Here is an 18,900-nt window from a genome sequence, read left to right as displayed (position 1 = left end):
AATCGAGGGTGTGGGGTGGAGGGTGTCAGGAGAACCAGGAGGAAGGAACCCAGGCTGGTCACAAAGCACCCTGGGTGATGTTCTCACCCGGCAGGGAGCAGTGGGCATGGGCTTGGAGTTGGGGGAATGACATAATCGATAATTTGCATTTTGTAAATATCCCTCCCCAGGCGCAGGTCTGGGAAAATAGGCTAGAGGTGACAGAAGTCACAGGGAGACCTTAGAAGGGCATGCATTTAGGTAATGAGGCATAGGATGATTTTTTTCCCCTGCTTCTTTAAGAAATTCCCACAAGGAACATATATCGCTTTCTTAGGGAGAAGGTGCTTTTTTAAAGAAAGGCTCCTAGACAGTGCAAGTGAGAGGGATGGCTAGGCCTGTGGTCCTGGTGGGGAGAGAACCATGGACAGTAGGTGGTGAGGGAGGAAGGAGGAACCACCGAGACTCCCCAGCGTGGTGGATGCCCCCGGGGAGGGAGGGTGACGTTTTCTAATGGGCAGGCTTGGGCTCAGAACAGAGACTCCGGGCAGGGACAGAGGGTGCCAGGGGGAGGTGTGTGTGGTATGAAGAGCTAAGAGGCCCAGGAGGAAGTGGGACCCAGTGAAGTGAAGAGGCAGAGGAGAAACGCCCAGAAAGGAGTCAGGAAGGTCAGGGTGAGGGCTGACAAGGTAGGAGAGGATAGCAAGGAACGGAGGGTCTACACACAGCTCCCCCGTGTGTGTGTGTGTGTGCACGTGCACTCATGTGTATGTGGTGGGGGGGGCAGGGTCTATACTACACATCCTGCAGAGAGGGGAGTAGGGCATGGGAGGAAGAGAAAGTCTGGGGGCCACTGGAGACCTAGCCCAGCCCTCGGATGAGGCTGGAGGGAAGGTGCGGTGGGCTGGGAACTGAATGGAGGAGAGGGCGTAGAGGCCACAGAGGGGGCAAAGGGGCAGGAGAGAGGAGCTGGGGGCCTGGAGCGGGGGAAGTCAGGGAGAGAGATGACAGAGCATAGTTGTAGCCCAGCAAGGTGCCCACTGAAGAGGCCGAAGGCAAGGTATTTGGGGGAGGGGCCTCACACAGCCTGGATGTTGTCCTGCTCCTTTTGCCAGCGGCCTGACCTCGGGCAAAGCCTCAGTTTCCCCATCTAACAAAAGGGGATCAGGAGGATGTTCCTCGGACTGGTGTGGTGAATGTGAAATGATATAATGTGTGAGCCTGGCACAAGTGAGCAAATGTCAGCTGCTGTTGTGGACACGAAGGAGGGACTGGCCCGGACAGGACGAGGGGAACTCATGCACTGTGGTGGCAGGACAAAGAGCTGGGGGTGGGATTTGCAGGACGTGTCTGGGGACCCATGAGGAAGATGGCAGGCCAGCAGGGAGCTAGTGAGGAGAGCTGGTCGGGGGCGGGTGGGGCCTGGGTGGCCCGTCTCCAGGGGTCTCTCCAGGGAACCAGCAGACAGGGAGGCAGGGCCTTGCGTGCCCAGGGCCGTCCCAGGGCCATGTGGTAGAAAGGACTTTGTGATTCCTGGGTCCCATCCTGGCTCTGATACCACCTTGCTGTGGGCCCTTGGGAAGCCCCTTTCCTTCTCTGAGCTGTCCCTTCATCTGTAAAGAAGGTAGCTGGACTTGCCGTCTCTAACCTCCTGCCTCTGAGCCTAGAACCTTCTTCAGGTCACAGTATGTGGACATTTTACAGCACCCACTCCCACCCCAGCACCCAGAACGGGCCTGGCACACAGCAGGTGCTCAGAAATGCTACTGAACCAAATGAGCGCGCTAAAGGTCTCTCTCAATATCTAGGCCCAGGGACCACCCTGCACCTTCTGACCAGGCCACACGGCAGGCCAAAGGGCAGAAACACCCACAGGTGAGGCTGTCAATTCCATACACCTGCCCCCAAGCCCGCTGACTAAATCTGAAAGAGGTGACAGCAGCCCTGTCATTCCCAGCCCACCTGGGGGCCACATCTCCCCCTCCCCACTGATGTCAGGGGAACCCACCAAAGCCCAAACACAAGACTGAAAAGCAGATGCAGAATTGGTCTCTCCCTCAGGTGGGAGACGGCCCAAAATCCAAGAGGGAGGCCAAGAGGAGAGTGGGGAGGACCCGACCCCCGCGAGAGGGGGGCTGAGAGCAGGGAGAGGAAGCGGAGCAGAAGCAGGAGGACAAAGGGACGTGGCAGCCCGCTCCCACACCCCAGGGCAGGCCCGGCCTTGGAAGGGCCTCAGGCATCGGGCCAGTGGGGACATGAGTCCTCCGGCTCCCCCTCCTCCAGGAGCAGCCGGGGAGAGACCTTCTCGGCTCCCAGTGAGGGTCTCCTAAAAGGAGAGTGGCCTGGTTAAAAATGTATGTTGTAGAGCAGCTCCAGAGAGCCAGGGTTGACGGGAGGAGGGAAAAGATGGCTCAAGGAACTGGTGGGGCCGTGCTGGCAGGGAGGAGGTCTCTGGGCAGCTGGCAGGAGATGCCCAGCTCACAGCAGGAGCACACAGCACTGGGGGGGGGGGGGGGGGGGAGGGGCCAGGACGGGCCAAGCCCCACCCCACCGCGCCCACACCTACCTGCTGCTGGGCCTGGATCCTCATGTACTCGGCCCTCTGCTTGCCATGCTTGCCTTTGTCGGGGCTGCCTGCCTGGCCCTGGACTGCCTTCAGCCGAGAGGCCCCTGGAGTCACCACCTTCATGGGTGGCACACTGCCACCACCACTCTGCAGGAAGAGGAACAGGGTGGGGGTTGGAGGCGGGATCATTCCGGAATCCTAGGCGCTGGGTGACCTGATCTCTGGGGCTGGGCTGGGACCTCCTCGGTGGGCCCTTGGCAACTGGAGACCTTTGGACCTCCCGGGCCCCACATCCCAGTCCAGGACCCAGGTCCACTCTCTGAGGCCAGGTTTAAGGCCTTCCTGCAGAAGAGGGGACAGGGGCCTCCCAGCCAGGTTCCCAACAGCTCCCCAGGGAGGGCTCTTTGGTGGTTTCCTTGAGTAACCCAGGGGTAGCAGGTACTCTCCCGGGGAAGCCACTTCCAAAGTGAGAGTCCTTGCCATCACCCCCACTGCTGGGTCTGGCAGAGCATGCCTGAGATTTGAGGCAGGGTCTTTATAATGGCAGACAGAGTCAGATTAGCAGCCCCAGACCTATGTCTTCCTCTGAACGGGAGAATGGGGGTGAAGTCTCCCTAGAGATGGACAAGCCCAGCTCCTTTGAACCACCCCAGGTACCACCCTTCCCACAAGGGCTCTGGGGAGTCAGAGGCGCAGACAGAGAAACAACAGAGGCAAAGAGAGTCAGACAGGAGAGGGGGAGGGGAGCGCGGGGATGGAAAAGGAGGAGAGAACTTTATTTGTTGGTTTATAGATACAGAGCAGAGGGGAGAGGACCCGGTCCCTGCCAGGGCTGGCTGGGCTGATCCCTGGGTAGGCCAGCTTCCCAGCCTCCCAGGCTCTGCCTGCAAACCCCATATGGCACCGGGCTCTCAGGAGGCTGGCAGGGGCTGAGAAAAGGCCAGTGGGAGGAGGGGCCTGGTGTGGTGCCCCTGCAGCCCCCCCACTCTGCAGCTCTGAGGACAGAGTCTAGAGCATGAAGGCAGGGGGAGAGGCTAGGGGAGGAGGCAGCCACCTGGGGACCGGGTGGCAGGGGTGGGGGGCTGCCAGGGGGCCCCATGGCGAGGGCTGCACCCATCTGGCTCAGAGTGGCTTCCAGCTCCCGGAGTGTCTCCTCCAGGCTGTCCATCCGCTGGGTGGTGGCACCTCTCACTGTGCAGCCCAGGCCGGCAGCGGGCTGGCCCCTGGGCTCCCCACTGCCGGGTTGAACATCCTGTCCCGTGTCCTTGGGGGTCTCCTCTGGGTGGCTGTCAGCAGTGGAGGGCTCCAGAGTCCCGTCAGGGGCTGGTCCCCAAGAACAGGGGACGCCGGCTCCTCCCTCCTCTGCGACGCAGCTCCTCGTCCCCAGTCTCTTCTGAGCCGCCCCGTCCTTCTCAGGCGCCAAGCTGCTCCTGGGCTGGGCAGCCTTGGTCACTACCTCTGGCAGGGCCCGTGCACCATCCCAGCCCCTCCCACTGCCAGCCAGGGTCCGGGGTCGCGGGGTGGGGGCTGTCCTGTGACCGGATTCCTCAGGTCTGGCCTCTGGTGGGGAGGGAGGGTTGGGGGTACACTCCGTCAAGATGATCTGGGGGACGCAGAAAGCCCTGGGACTTGGGGCAGCCTGGGGGGAGAAGAAAGATGAGGGAGACTATGATCCCTGCAAACCAAACACCCTGAGCTGGGATGGTGCGGGCAGGGGGGTCAGACGTGGGTGAGCCCAGCCCCTTCCTTTCACAGATGGGGAAACTGAGGCAGGGGAGGGTGGTGACTGAGTTCGCTCAAGTCAGAGGCAAGGCTGGGACTAGAACTCGGGCCTCTTCCGACCCCACACTGTGGTCTCCCACTTGCTGGCAGAGACGCTGGTTTATCGGGAAGCACAGACACAGGGTTGCCTCTCACTGCCCACGTTAAACTCTGGGAGCAGGTCCCATGGGTCCTCCCATGAGTTTGCCCATCTGTACGATGAGGTAACAAGAGCAGAGAGGTGGTGGAAAATTAAGTGAGCTCACGCGAGCGTGTGCTTAGAACAGCGTCGGCACTTGGCAAATATTAGCTATTTGTTGAATTGACCTGGCCTCGAAGGGTGGGGCTGTCACCCTAATCTCAGGCCAGAGACTCCTGGCCCTGTCACCTTCTACTTTTGGAGCTTTCTCCAAGAGCTTCACAGCCACAAGGGGAGGGGCTCAGCCAAATTCTTCTTCGGCACGAAATGGCTACCGCTCCTGTGGTCCTCACTTTACAGATGAGGACATTGAGGGTGGGTGTCCTGAGATCCACCCAAGGTCACTTACCCACAGCTAGTTAGTGGCAGAGCGAGGATTTGAACCCAGGCAGTCTGACTCCAAGTCCAGTGCTCTTTCCACCAAAAGGAGCCATGGGGATATTCCAGGGGGGCAGCAGGGACCTCAAGCCTCCCTCCCCCAAGGCAACCCACCCAGCCTTGCCACCTGCTTACCTGGAGGTGGCGGGGTGCAGGCTGGGAAGACAGAGAGGCGACCCATGCCTGCCCGGCTCCACTGCTCGATGGCGCCACAGGATGCAGAGGGGAAGCCAGCCCAAAAGGCCAGCAGGGGGGCTTTGCCCACTGGACCCCTTCAGGATTAGCTCCCAAAGGCCAGAAAGAGGCAGGAGCGGCTGGGTGCAGTGGGCCAAAGTGCCAAGGGCATGGCCAGCCCATGGGGCACCCCTTCCGTACTGCTCATCCCCAGATGGCTCCTTAGACTGCTCTGTGCCCATCCTTTGCCCAGCAGACAGTTCTGTCCCCCTGTTTAGTGCCTGTCTGCTCCCCCTGGCCAGGGAGCCAAAGCACCACAAGCCTCAAGCCTCAAGCCAGGCCAGAAATCAGGTGCGAGACAGCGTGGAGCCCACTGCGGGCCAGAGAGAACCAGACAAGGTAGGTGAGCATGTGTGTGCACAGGAGGCCGCCCTCTCCCCAGAGCAGAGGCCCTCCTGCCCCAACCTGACTGGGAAGAGGGAGAGATTCCCAGGCCGCCTTCCCCAGGTCCCCCTCCCCAAGCACAGTCCCCTGGGAGGGGGGTGCAGACAGCAGATCTACCCCCAAATTCCCAAGAAAGAATAAAGAGAGAATAAGTGTAGCAGGACAGCAGCAAGGACTGAAGTTAGAGAGAAGGAAGAACTTCCCAATGCTAAGAGACAAAACCAGCAGCTGAGGAAGGGCACAGGCTGCTTCTACTCCAAGTTCCCTGACCACTGGGGCCATGGGATAGAAAGAGGCTATGAGTGAGCCTTTCTCCTGGCCCCCGGCGCAAGGCATAGATTCTAGGGGGGGAAACGGAGCCCCCACCTGGCACCAGCAGCAGAGGAGAGGAGTCAGGTGCAGGGACTAGGCAAGGGCTCAGGACAAAGTCAGATTCTGAGTTGGACCTAAAGTCATGTAGTGAGCAAGATCCAAGCTCCCATCTTGGACCAAGACAAAACCCAGGCTCTGGGTCAGATCTGAACTCTGGCTGCGGATTGGAACAAAATACCCAACTCAGAATCAAGCCTGTAAGAAAATGCAGACACAAGGCGCCACCAGGTACCAGACTGCTAGAGTCTCGAAGAGGGAGGGAAGGGTTACACGCCTGTCCTTGTGGCAGGGCAGGGGTGAGGCCAGGCGGGTGAGGCTGTGGCAGTGGCCAGACGTGGGGACGTGACTGGCGTGTTAGCGGGTTAGCGTGAGAGGTGAGGAGAGGAAGGTGTGGAGGCACAGGCAGAGACAGAGCCGTGAGAGGTGGGGGACAGCCCGTTACCTTCCATGTGGGGCCCTGGGCTGAGCCCCCAGGGGGCCCCAGGTCCTGGGGTGCCAGCAAGGTGGGGATCGGCTGGCGGCGGGGCGTGGGGGGGAGGGAAGACACTGAGCTTCTCTCAAACACCTGAGGAGCAGAAGGTGGGGGCAGGTTTGGAGAAGGGGGCACAAGGAGGACAGGGGTGCTGGCCTGTGGCCCACCGGGAGGGACGCCAGCCTTACTCCTCAGCCCCTCACCATGCTCACTGGCCACTCTGCCCTCCATCTTGTCTCCTCCTCCCGAGGCCTAGGTAGTCAGGGTCTCCAGCCACTTGGGGAGAGGGGCTGAGAGCACTTGAGGATGGGTGACCTACGGCACAGGGGGCGCTCAAGGTACGTGGGTATCAGGGTGTTAAAGCACTCTGTTCTCAGAACATTCAGGCCTGGGGGTCTCAGAGCATAGGGGGTCTCGGGGCAGCGGTGTTGGGGGGGGTGGTTTCAGAGACTACCATAAAAAAACCCTCAAACCTGCAAAGAGGGACTTCGGGCCCCCTCCCCCCATTTTACAGTGGTGGCGAAATCGAGGCAAGAAGGAGGGGTCCCGAACAGGCCAGCACTCAGCAGGAGCCCGGAAGCCCAGTCCCCTCCCCAGTGGGGTCAGCTTGGTGGGGAGAGGGAGGAGCCTGGCCGAGGACTCAGGGACCAGGCATGCCCTTGACCCACCTCTAGCTCGGCGATGATGCGGTCCTCGTCGTCCTCATCCTTGATGGCAGAGGCCATGATGGGTGGTGTGGAGGCCGGGCGGGCCACCTCGGACACGGTCCGGCGCAGCTTCACTTGGGGCTTCTGCACCTCCAGTTCCTCGGACTCGGCCTTCTGCAAGGCCCAGGCCCCCGTCAGGACCAGGCTCTGCCCCCCTCCGGCACCAGCTCACCGCACAGGCCCCATCCGGGGGGGCCTTTCCTGCTCCAGCTCCTCATCTGCCGCTTCCTCTGTCCCCTGCCAGAGGCCCCCTTCCCGTGGTGGAAGCCCGAGCCATAAACAGAGTCACCACTGGCCAGCCCCCTCCTTTCCTTCTGCCCCAGAGGGTCTTCAGAGGTCATCTTGGGTATCCCGCTGCCCCAGGTGGGGTTGGTACCTTGATGAAGGCCGAGTCCTTCTTGCTGGTGACCACAACCTCCCCAGTGCGCGTGGTGGTCAGGCCATGGGAGGAGGGGAAGCTCCGGCGGGGAGGGGGCGGCGGGGGCGACTTGGAGGGCTTCTCTGTGCGGTATCGAGGCACCGTCAGCTCATCTGTGGGCAGCCAAGGGGCTGGGGGTCAGGGGACGCTTAACTTCGGAGTCCGTGCACCAAGGGGAGAAACCTTGCTTCCTCCTCCAGGGAGGAGGGGAGAGGAAAGCTCAGGGAGGAGGACACAGGTCCCTCCTTGTTCTCGCTCACTTCCCCGTGAAACCCACTCCCATCACTCCTCTTAGTGCACTCCCACCCCAGCTACTCAAAGTGCGGTCTGCGGACCAGCAGCACTGGCAGCACCTGGGAGCCTGTTAGAAATGCAGAAGCTCAGGCCTCACCCACAGCTGCTGTATCAGAACCCACATTTTGGCAGATCTTCCGGCGATTTCGCGCACACATTCAAGTCTGAGAAACGCTGCTCTCGTCCATCTCTTTCCCGCCTGCCCCTCAGCGGCTGCCCTGCACACACCTTCCTCTCTTCTCCGTCAAGAGACAGCAGTTACACGTGCAAGAGCCCGGCCTGACCCACCAGGCTCCCCCTCCCCATTTTTCCAGGGGTGGGGACTGTTTCCAAGGGCAACCCACAGAAAAGTCACTGGAGCCTGACACTCCGCTGCTTTGAGCCCCAGTGGCTCCCCATGACTCCAAACCATGCCCAAACTCCTTGGCCCAGCACCCCCCACGACTGCCCATCTTTCAGCCTCAGCTCTGCTTGCTACTTCCTGGCCTGAACCCTGCTCGGCGACACCAAACACACACCTCCGGCCATTTGCACATGCTGTTCCCTCTCCCTGAAGTGCCCTCTCTCACTGTCCATGGAAAGGCCTACTTGCTTTCAAGACTCCAGTGGAAAGTCACCTCCAGCGGAAAGCCCTTCCCGCTCTTCCAGGGCCTTCTCTAGGACTGCGTGGCCACCGTTACAGGCAGCACCTGCGTCCTATTTTCTGGTTTACCCACTAAGCATGGCCTGGGACAGATCTCTTAGCTACATTGTGCCTTAGTGTTCTCATCTATAAAATGGGAATAATTACCGTATCTGCCCCCCTGGGGTTGTTGCAAAATTGTAAGGATTAATATATAGAAAGCATTTGGAGTAGTTCCCGTCACATAGTAAGTGCCCGATAAACAAAAATGTTAGTATTACACCGCCACTAAATTTTAAGCTCCTTGGAAACATGCAGTGTCTTATCTCCTTATCCTCAGCACACAGTAGGTGCTTAACAAATACGTACAGCAGGAATGAATGAATGGTGACTGCTATTCCTGGTTGGCTTTCTGCCTCCCCTGTGAGCTCACGGGCTCGGGGAGCACAGAAACCACGACCGTAGGGACCAGCACCATGCCCTGTCTGAGCACAGCCTGGTTCAGAGCACATGCTTGGTCATGACATGCAGACAGAGCCTGGGCCTGCTCATCCTCCCTGCGTGGGTCTCTCAGCAGCAGTCACGGCAGCGGGAAAAGCCCCGGATGGAGTCCAGCACTACCCTGCCCTCTGGGCGGGGACACAGGTCCCTCCTTGTTCTCGCTCACTTCCCCGTGAAACCCACTCCCGTCACTCCTCTTAGTGCACTCCCACCCCAGCTACTCAAAGTGGCCTGCCCTCCCTATAGCGGCTGAAGGTCAGGATGCTGATGCCCCAGCACCTCCCTCCTCTGGCAGGATGACCGCAGAGGGTCTCACGCCCAAGGGCCTCCCCCACCAACCCCAGAGCTCCTGACGATGGGGGCCCCCCTCCTCTGGGCTCTTTGCCAGTCCCCTACCTGCCCCCATACCTGAGCCCCTCCTTCCACTGGGCTCCGTTCGGGGGGCTGCCTTCTGGCCGTGGGGGGCCTTAGGGGGCTTGTGGTCAGGGGTGGGGGCCAGGCCCGGGTGGGCCTTGCTCGCACAGTCCAGGTCAGGGATGGCCTTCAGCAGCTCTGCCTGCGTCTCCTCCAGCAGCCGGTTGATGTCCTTGGCGCTGTACTGGGTCAGGGCTGCCCGCTTCTCCTCCCAGTCCCGTTCGGCAGCCTTGACAGGAGGACTGAGAATCAGCACTGAAGCAGCTGCCTGCTCCTGGCCTCAGGGGCTGCAGCCCCTTCCCCCAGCCACACACGCCAGGAATGGAGAAGGGAGTTTGATCCAGCCCCTGGGGGACCCTCAGACTTCTCCTTGAGTGTCTCCCTGTAAGTCGGGAATGCCGCCTTCGTCACACGCTACTCTCCTGATACACTCAGCCCTGCTGGGGGACATTCTATTCTGCTTCGTTGACCACACGGCCCATTCTTATGCCAGCATCACACTGCCTTGACTGTCACAGGTTCATAAAATGCTTTTCTGTCTGGCAGAACTAATGCCACCATCCATGTGCTTCTCAGACTTCCTCCTCCCCCAGGAAAAGGTACCCACGTGCTGGCACTTCCCAATCTAGGATGGTGGTGAGAATACGTGAGCCTGGCTTGTGCCTCCCCCCATCCCGGGCCCAGCACCTCAACAGACACAGCCTTGTCCACGCTTCTCTTGCCAGCAGCGTCCAGGCCTTTGGTAGGGTTGCCCTTAGGAGTAGGAGGGGCTCCCTCAGCGGGCCCACTCAGCTCATGGAGGTTCAGTGGAGGGCTGGGGGGTGGCATTTCGAAGTCCAAGCTCTTGTTGAAGTCCGTCTCGGCCGTCACCTTCTTGGGGGACTGATTCAGGAGATTGTTGGGGGGTGGCCACACACCCTCGTCCACTTGCCTGGGGTTGGGAGAGTTAGGGGCAGCTGTGAGACCCACGTGTTGGGGGCCCCGTGTGAGGGAAGCCTGGCCTGGGGGAGGCAGGGTGTGAGGAGGGCTCTGGGATCTTGCAGGACAGACGGAAGGGTCTGGGGAGGAGTGACTGCATCCAGCATAAGGGAGAGCCAAGCCTACACCACGCCAGGGGTCACAGGTCAGAGTTGACGTTCAGATCCAGTTGGCGTATCGGTGACCCCTAAAGGAGTCAGGATAAGGGGCCAGGCCGATCTATTGATCTACGCCCAGTGCGTGACCTCCTGGGAAATCGGAGGTCAGAGCTAAGAAGTCAGGGATAGAAAGACCTTCGGATCTGGGCCAGCATGTCTGTGACCCCACGGCAGCGCTTGAGTAGCCCGTCTAGGCGCTGCGGCTCCTCCTTCAGGAACTTCACGGCCTCCACCTCCACACGCAGCACTACCCGCATCTTGCTCTGCAGGCCTGGGAAGTGAGCTGAGGGGACCAGAGGGAGTGAGCTGGGGAGGGAGCAGCTCCAAGGACAGGGAGGACAGGCAGCAGGGAGGGCAGCGCCCGGGGGGTGGGCGGTGGGGGTGAAGCGGGGACTCCCCCACTGGACCACGCGCCACACTCTCGCCTCCAGGCTCACCCTTGAGCTCAGTCAGGGTCTCCCCGAGCTGCTTCAGCACCAGCGCCTTCTCCTCCAGCTCCGGCCCAGGCACCAGCCGGTGGTTGTGGGACACATCCCGTTGGATCTTCTCCACCGACTTCTCCAGGTCACTGCGGCCAGAGAGAGACCCCCCTCAGCCCTTCTGGCCCCAGCCCAGCCCCCTGAAATTGGGCAGCTGGAAAGAAATCAGGCCACCGGTCGGATCGCATTTAAAAGCCATTCACCAGGCTACAGGCCCAGGGGAGATCAAACCTCAGAGAAATGCCAAACGTCAGCCCGAATCTCCCTCCCTATAACTTGCATCCTCTGCCCTTCCTGCCAAAGAGGCAGCAGAGAACCTGGCAGCCTTTCCGGGAACGGGAGGCCACTGCACGTGCCCCTGTGGGGTCTCCTCTCTTGAGGGGTGGCCCCTGCCAGGTCCATCTACCTTTTCCCAAATGACCCAGGCACTCAGCCTCTTCCCTGGAGGACAAAACTGTCTTCAGGTGTCAGCAGATTTATGCTGAGCTTGTGCCGTTTAAAACCCCACATCTTTACGTTTTAAGAGTATTTTTGTTTGTTTATTTATTTGAGAGAGACAGAGAAGCATGAGTGGGGGAGGGGGAGAGAGAAAGGAAGAGAGAGAGAATCCCAAGCAGGCTCTGCACTGTCAGCACAGAGCCTGATGCGACGTGGGGCTCAAACTCACGAAACCGTGAGATCATGCCCTGAGCTGAAACCAAGAGCCGGACGCTCAACCGACTGAGCCACCCAGGAACCCCAAGCCCCACATCTTTCTAAAATGTAAAATCACACCAAGTCATTACCTCCTGCGTTGAACCTTACATGGATCCCATCGTCCTGAAGCTAAAATCCGAGCCAAGAAGGGCATGAGGGTAGTAGTTGAAAATTTGGCTCTAGAATCAGATCCGAATTCCAATCCCAGCTCTGCCCGTCCCAGCAGAGAGACCTTGGACAAGTTACGTACTATTTCTGGGCTGTAACCTTCCTATCCAAGAAATGGGGGGGGGGGGGGTAGTGAGAGTTCTTCCCTCCAGGGGCCATTGTGAGGATTAAGGGACCAAATACACATGGGAAAGGGGTGGTAAGGGGTCAGTCCCTGGGGGCTGCTCTTAGTTTCCCTCCAGCCACATCCCCTGTCCTCCTCTGGCTTCCTTCTGTTTAGAACGGTCTACACCTTCTCTGAGGTCCTTGTACTTGCTGCCTTCTCTAGGCCTTTCCGATGCCATTTCTTCTGCCTAGAACATTCCATTTACACACACACACACACACACACACACACACACTCATGCACACATATGCACACGTGTGACTAATTCCCACTCCTTCCTCAGGTCTCAGTGGGAACTTCTTCCCCATTCCCTACACTTGGGAGTTGGGAGTCTGCTTTCTGCCTCCCTCACCAACCCTTGGAGCTCTTGCCTGCTGGGCTGTGTAGCTCCTGGCAGGCAGAGAGGGACCGGGTCTTCTGGATTCATCTCCAATTCCCGGCACCTGGCACCGTGCCTGGAGCAGAATAGGTGTCTGGTAAATAATTGTGGAATGAATGAATAAGTGAAAGAAGGAACCGCTGTCCAGGTAGGTCATTCCAATTCCGTACGTGAGTCACTGACATCCCTGACCCACATGCAAGGCTTTACATACATTCTTGTCAAATGCCATCTGCCGGATTTCAGCTCAACAATCCAGGTGGGAACAACTTTTGAATCTCGGCTCTACCCTGCAACAGATTTGCTTCCCCTCAAAGCTCTGTGTCACTAGCAAATCTTATCAGCATGCCTACACATCTCCATCCAACTAGCGGATGAAAAGACAGACCACACTGGAGCAAGGACACATTCCTGTGACTCAGCCCTGCCGGTTAAAGAGCTGCCTAACTTGTACTAAGCGCTTATAGCACACCAGGTGCCACATTCAGCCCTCCACTTTCATTACCTTATTTAATCCTCACAAAAAATCCTGGGTGTGGGGAGCCATTATTACCTCCCGTTTACACACAAACGGTAGCTCAGACATTAGACTACATTTCCCAGCATCCCTTGCGGTTAAAATGGCCAATGCCTGAGGTCCAGCCAATGGAAAGTGAGTTGAAGGCGTAGAGGCTGCTTCCAGGCCTGCCCATTAAAACCTCCCCTGTAAGTTCCTCCATGCTATTCCCCCCCTTCCTATGGGTTGAAAGGCAAGGACCCTTGGCATGATCTCAGAAGGCATGTATTGGAGATGGCAAAACCTCCATTAGCCTGGGTCCCTGAATGATTGCATGGAAAACAGTTGTTCCACTAACCCACCCAGTACTGTTCCATGAGAGAAAAAACAAAAACAAAAAACATATGTCTATTACTTTTAAATCATTACACAATTTGTTATAGCAGCTACCCTAACTAACACAATGAACTTTGGCATTAAAAAGGGTTGGGCGGCGGGGGGACGGCGCCTGGGTGGCTCAGTTGGTTAAGCGTCTGACTTCGGCTCAGGTCATGATCTCATGGTTCGTGGGTTCGAGCCCTGCATCGGGCTCTGTGCTGACCGCTCAGAGCCTGGACCCTACTTTGGATACTGTGTCTCCTTCTCTCTCTGCTCCTCCCCCACTCATACTCTGTCTCTCTCTCAAAAATAAACAAACATTAAAACATTAAAAAAAAAAAAAAAGAGGCTCAGGGAGATTAAATAGCTTGTTTCAGGTCATGCAACTATTTTGCAGCAAAGCAGAATCTATTCATGTCTGACTTCGGCTGTTGGATTCGGCTGCATCTCACCTCCACATTGGACCTAACATCAGCCCATCCCCATCCCTGTCCCACCCAGCCCTTGCTCTCCTACGCAGGAAACAACAACTCTCCCCTGCTATGCGTGACACCTAACTGGCTCAGGGTGTGCCAGTCTTGTAAAATGGTCACTTCCAGACATCACTCTGAGGGGAAGAGACCCCCATTTAAAGGAGGACTCGAGTAAGCCTTCAAGAGGACACGACACTGCAACTCTCAGGCAGAAGAGGCTAGGTCCTCCTTAGGCGCAATTAGCACCTCATTTTTTTAAAAGTAGGCTTCACACCCAGCGTGGGGCTTGAACTCATGACCCTGAGATCAAGACCTGAGCTGAGATCAAGAGTTGGATGTTCAGCTGACTGAGCCACCCAGGCGCCCCGTCACCTTGATTTTCTGATCACAAAACCTGCCGAAGTTTTGGGAGACCCAACTTGTGCGGGCTCTGCAAATGAACCCCAGACTGGTGCAAGTCTAGACACCATTATCACAAAGTGGTTGGGCTTTCCAGACCCAGGTTCAGTCCTGGAGGGGTGGAGAGGGCAGGGTCAGGACGGAACCAGCTCTATAATTTACGGGGCCCAGTGGAATATGAAGATTTTGCCCCTGGTTAAAAAATCATTACAGATTCCAAGATGACAACAGCAGAGTATGGGGCCATTAAGAGCATGGGGCCCTTTGTGACTGAGTAGCTCATATGCCTACAAAGCCGGTACTGGGGTTAGTTCTAGTTGGGCTCCAGAGGCCAAAAGGTCTCAGTCGGCAGAGGGTAACGTCTAGACAGGGATCAAATGCTTTGGTAGAAAAACAGGTGAGAGAGCCAAGCTGAATGAAGCACAGAATTGGCCTTAACCTCCAGCGAGATGCCGGGGCAAGAGGAAGGGGCAGAGCAAAGCAGAACATGAGTGGGCCTTCAGGGGCTACAGCCAGGATAGGGGTAAGGATGGGCCTGCTGGTCAGCCTAAAGCCCAGGGATGCTAGGGGAGCTGGCAGGGAGGGCCCTTGTAAGCCAAGCTAGAGCCACTGTGGGGCTGATGTACAGCCCAGCCCGGGCCGCCCCCCGAAAAGGCAGGACCCCCTTCAAAGTGGATGGAGAATCCTGCCAGAAGCAACGTAGCAGCCCAAACTCTCTCAAGCGAGCCGTATGAACAGAGTTTGATAACAAGACAGCGGGCAGGGAGTCTGTGTGCTCCTGGAGAACTGAGGCCCCCAGGAAGCTGAGGACCAGACATGCATATGACAGAAGCTTCAATCTGTCTTTTCATCTCTTCTGCCTCTAGGCTTTTATATTTTCTTTTATTTTCCTTTAATGTCTCAGTAAAGTTCCTTTAAAAAATTCTAACCCAGCTCCTCTGTGCTGAGTGAAAAGGGGCAAGGAGAGGACAGAAAAGTTGGGTCAATGGATGAGGGGTGATGGCAGCCGTCAGTCTACTTGGAGATCTGACTGATGTTGTCCTTAAGCTTTTACACTGGAAGTGATGGGGTGGCTGCCGCCAGCTTACTTCCAAGACAAGTGGCCCCTTATTTCACCTCAGCCCCAAGGGGTCATGGGAATCTTGTGCCCTACTGAAATGCATAGGCTGTGTGGGCCCAAGGCTGAGAAGTAGGGACCCTTCTCAAGGAGCCCCTTGCAAGCTGGGATCCTTTCCTCTCCTGGCTCCCCAAGTCACTGGCCAGTAGAACCCAAGCCCTCCCTGGAAAGAACAGCAAAAATCTTATTGGGCACAGATAAGGAAGCTAAAGAACAGAGAAGGGCAGAAACTGCCCTGATCACATAGTCTCTCATTGCTGGAGCTGGACTTCAAGTCCCTTTGTGCCCTGTGCCACCAAGAGGGAAGCCAGAGACAGGAGCAGGACCTCTGTCTCAGACCCCAGTGACTAATGAGGGAAGGCTGCCATGGGGCGGGGGTGCTCACTCAGTGGACGGACAGCAAAAGGCAGCTTCTCCCATCAACAGTGCCAGACGACGGAATCTTGGCCAGACAGCCATTTGCTAAATTTGGATCAGAGGACTGTCTCCGGTTAACCCTTCCACGTCTAAGCAACTGGGAGCAGGATGTTCTCTGTTCCTCATTCCTTCTGAAAAAGCTAGAGCCTTGTTTTAGTGGACTAGGATGGGAGGAGGGTTTTCCTTGGCTACATCGGGCCTCGGAGGTCAGGGAAGTAGAGTGGTGGCAGCTGTGGCTCCCCAAGGGTCACTTTGTACAGGTCACAGGTCCAGAATGAAAGCAGGCAGAGGACAGACTGAAATCCGGCTGCTGGCCACATGAAAGTTAGGCTGCAGGCCAAGGGGAAGCCAGACTGTGGACCATGAGGAAGCAAAAGCATAGCAAAAGCAGGGCGTCAAGCCAGGAAAAAAAAAAAGAAAAAGAAAAAGAAAAGAAAGAAAGAAATCAGGAATTGTGCCAGATGGTCAAAGGTTTGTGGGTCACAGAGAAATCAGGCCACAGAGGAGAAGGAACTCAGGCTTCAGACCAGACCAACGTCACCTGTGATTCAGAAGGAAGGGAGCTGCACCTCCCAGTGGAAGCAGGTTGTGGGCCCAGGCCGCACCCCCAGCCCTCCCTCCGCCCCGGGGGCCCAGCCTCACTTGAGCTGCTGGGTAATGAGCTCCTCGTCGTTGAGATAGCGCAGCCGCTCCTCCTCCACCAGGGTGCGCTGCCGCTGCAGCGGGTCCTCCTGCCTTCGCGCAGCCTCCGACACGCGCATGCTCAGCTCCGCCTCGGTGCCTTTCAGCAGCGCGCGCAACGACTCCAGGTTCTGTAGCTGCGGGGCGCAGAGGGACCGATGGACCAGGGTGGGAGGGAATGGAGGTGCGCAGCAGGGGAAGGGCCGGGAGGAGGCGGGCAGAGGATAGCCGGAGGCTGGGCGGGCTCCACCGAAGCAGCAGCGGCTCGGCCGCGGCCGCGAGCAGCAGCGAAGGGGTGGGATGGTGGGAAACAGAGGCCCCGGGCTAAATTCTGGGGAAGAATAGAGGCAGGAGGAGAAAGGCAGGGGGATAGTGGCGGGAGAAGTGCTAAATTGGAACATGCTGAGGGTGCGGCTGCGTGGCTGTGGCCGTGAGCAGGAGCGAAGGGCTATGATGGTGGGGTGGGGGGCGGAGGACAAGGTTACGTGCTGGGCAAATGCAGGGACAGGAGAACGGGACGGGCATATTTGGGGGGGGGGCAAGAGGAAGCCCTATGTAGGACCGTGCCGACCGTGCGGCTGCATGGCTGTGGCTTCGAAGAAAGACTCAAGCAGTGGGGTTTGATAGAGCTTCCGTGGCTGGGGCGAGAAGACTAACTTAACTCTCGAACCCAGTTCTAAGGCTGAGTTGGGGCAGTGGCGGGGGTGGGTGAGATCTTATCCGTTGCCCAGATGGCAACTCTCTGCCCCCTCTCCAGCCTGTCTCTGTTCATTATTCTCACCTGATGGGCCCTGGGGCCCTCTGGAGGAGCGGGCACAGCGATGCCAGGCTCCTGACTGGTGGGACCATCTGCCAGACGGGGGAGGGCGGGGAAAACTGTGCGGACTCAGGAAGGGGTAGGGGAGAGGATCTGGGGCGGGGGGGACTTCCGCCCAAAGGAGGGGTGGGGGAGAATGCTGGGCAAGAAGGAATTGGGACTACCCTGAGGATACTGACTGGGGGAAAGGGCTCAGTGGGGGTGGACTGGGGCTCCAAGAGAACGGTGAGTTTTCAGGGAAAGGGTAAGGAGGGCGCAGTGAGGGGAGCAAGGGCGAGCGGTGGGAAGGGGTTGCGGCGTGAGTGGGAGGGTCGTGTCTGGGCGGGGCTTGAGGGGGCGGGGCACGGGGCGAGGCCCCGGAGCAGGCTGTACCTGGAGCTTTCGGAGTTGCTGAAGTTGGCTGCGCAGGTCACTGGTGCTGTTCTGTAGGCCACGCAGGTGCAGCTGCATTTGCAAACGACTGATGGCAGTGGGCTGCCCCGCAGGAGTGCTGCTGGCCGAGGGCGGGGGAGGGCCAGACACTGGGGTGGCCCCGCTGCTCCGGCTGCCTGACCCACAGGCTGCAGAGAGGGACCACGAGGATGGGAGAAAGGGAACAAACCTTGAGCCTGCAAGGGGTTTGGACAAGGTCTTTCCCACCCCGGATCCTCACAGTAGCTAGAGAAGCACGGGGCTCTGACTCCCTGCCCCAACTAATGGCTCAGCCCTTCTGTAGGGAGCAAAGCACCAGGGCAAAGGCATTTTGGGCTAAGGTGACTGTTCATTGATCCACTGAAGCCCAGTGACATAGCTGATGGTTTAATTCCCACTTTACAGATTAGGAATCTGAGGCTTGGAGAGGGCAAGTACCTGTGGGGGAGGGGCAAAGGGTCACTCACGTGCTGACGGGGTTCCTGCTCCATTGGAGCCTTCAATCTTCTCGCTGTGGCACAGGGAAAAGATGGCCATCAGTGGGTCCGGGCTGACCCCAGACCATCAAAGCTTGGGTGAGACTTGAACAAAATCTCCTCCAGTCCCCTGATGTCAGGATGGGAGTCCCAGAGAAGGAAAGGGGCTCATCCAGATTCACACACTGAGACACTGGCAGAGTTGGGCCAGGCTTCTGCTGCCCACTTTTCCTTCCTCTTGCCTCAACCATAGGCTGTGGCACTAGTGTTGAGAGAAGAGTCTTACCTGGGGGTCTCAGGCTCCGAGCCTCGTAGTAGGGCACTCTGTACCAGGCCAGTGAGGCTGGCAATCTGCTTCTCCATGGCCTCCATGCGCTCTCTGGAAAGGATAGTGGCTTTGAGCAACCCTTCTCTGGGTATGGGGTCCCTCTTGCTGAGGGACCCCGTTCCTAAGGAATGCCTCCATTCCTAAGATTGATAATTAAAGGAAATACCATCCCCTCCCCAGCCACCAGCACAGACAATTCAGAGGGCCCCAATGCCAAAGGTTCAAGCCCACAGTCCCCCACCTAACATTGGGAAGGCCCTTTCCATCGGACAGTCATTTCCTCCCTTGCTGGCCCCATCTCTCAATACTGGCTCTCTAATGGGCCCCACCTCAGGGAGGTAGGGCCCCTGCACATATACCTCTGCACATGTTTTCCCCCTTCCTGGCATGCCCTCCTCCCTACCTCCTCCTAGAAGCCATCCCAGAGTCCTCAACAGCTTTAAGGAGTCCCTCCTTCCACACCACCTGTCTACTCTCTCAAAGGAAGTGCAAGTATTTTTTTAATGTGTCATCCCCACTGAACAAGGCAGGAATCAGGTTCTCCCAACTTGGCATCCACAGTGCCCAGTGCAGTGCCTGGCA

At 58.0% G+C, this 18,900-nt stretch overlaps 1 protein-coding gene across 5 annotated transcripts in view; it reads right to left on the bottom strand.

Annotated features, from left to right (window-relative positions):
- Positions 1-18,900, bottom strand: part of SRCIN1 (SRC kinase signaling inhibitor 1) — a 64,845-nt gene that overhangs the window by 3,514 nt on the left and 42,431 nt on the right. For 3 of the 5 annotated variants that reach the window (XM_058702590.1, XM_058702591.1, XM_058702592.1), the window contains 11 exons: positions 18,277-18,369; positions 17,982-18,025; positions 17,476-17,663; positions 16,248-16,423; positions 10,875-11,005; positions 10,573-10,720; positions 9,989-10,232; positions 9,296-9,530; positions 7,429-7,583; positions 7,014-7,166; positions 2,546-2,692 (listed from right to left, as the gene is read on the bottom strand). In XM_058702590.1, the coding sequence (XP_058558573.1) occupies positions 2,546-2,692; positions 7,014-7,166; positions 7,429-7,583; positions 9,296-9,530; positions 9,989-10,232; positions 10,573-10,720; positions 10,875-11,005; positions 16,248-16,423; positions 17,476-17,663; positions 17,982-18,025; positions 18,277-18,369 (1,714 nt within the window). Of the gene's footprint in view, positions 1-2,545; positions 2,693-3,599; positions 4,185-6,315; positions 6,439-7,013; positions 7,167-7,428; positions 7,584-9,295; positions 9,531-9,988; positions 10,233-10,572; positions 10,721-10,874; positions 11,006-16,247; positions 16,424-17,475; positions 17,664-17,981; positions 18,026-18,276; positions 18,370-18,900 lie in introns of all 5 variants that reach the window. The other 2 variants (XM_058702588.1, XM_058702589.1) reach the window with 1 other exon arrangement.

Source organism: Neofelis nebulosa, chromosome 16 (genome assembly GCF_028018385.1).
Source record: "Neofelis nebulosa isolate mNeoNeb1 chromosome 16, mNeoNeb1.pri, whole genome shotgun sequence".
NCBI classification, from domain to species: domain Eukaryota; kingdom Metazoa; phylum Chordata; class Mammalia; order Carnivora; family Felidae; genus Neofelis; species Neofelis nebulosa.
This window is presented reverse-complemented; position numbering and strand designations above follow the sequence as displayed.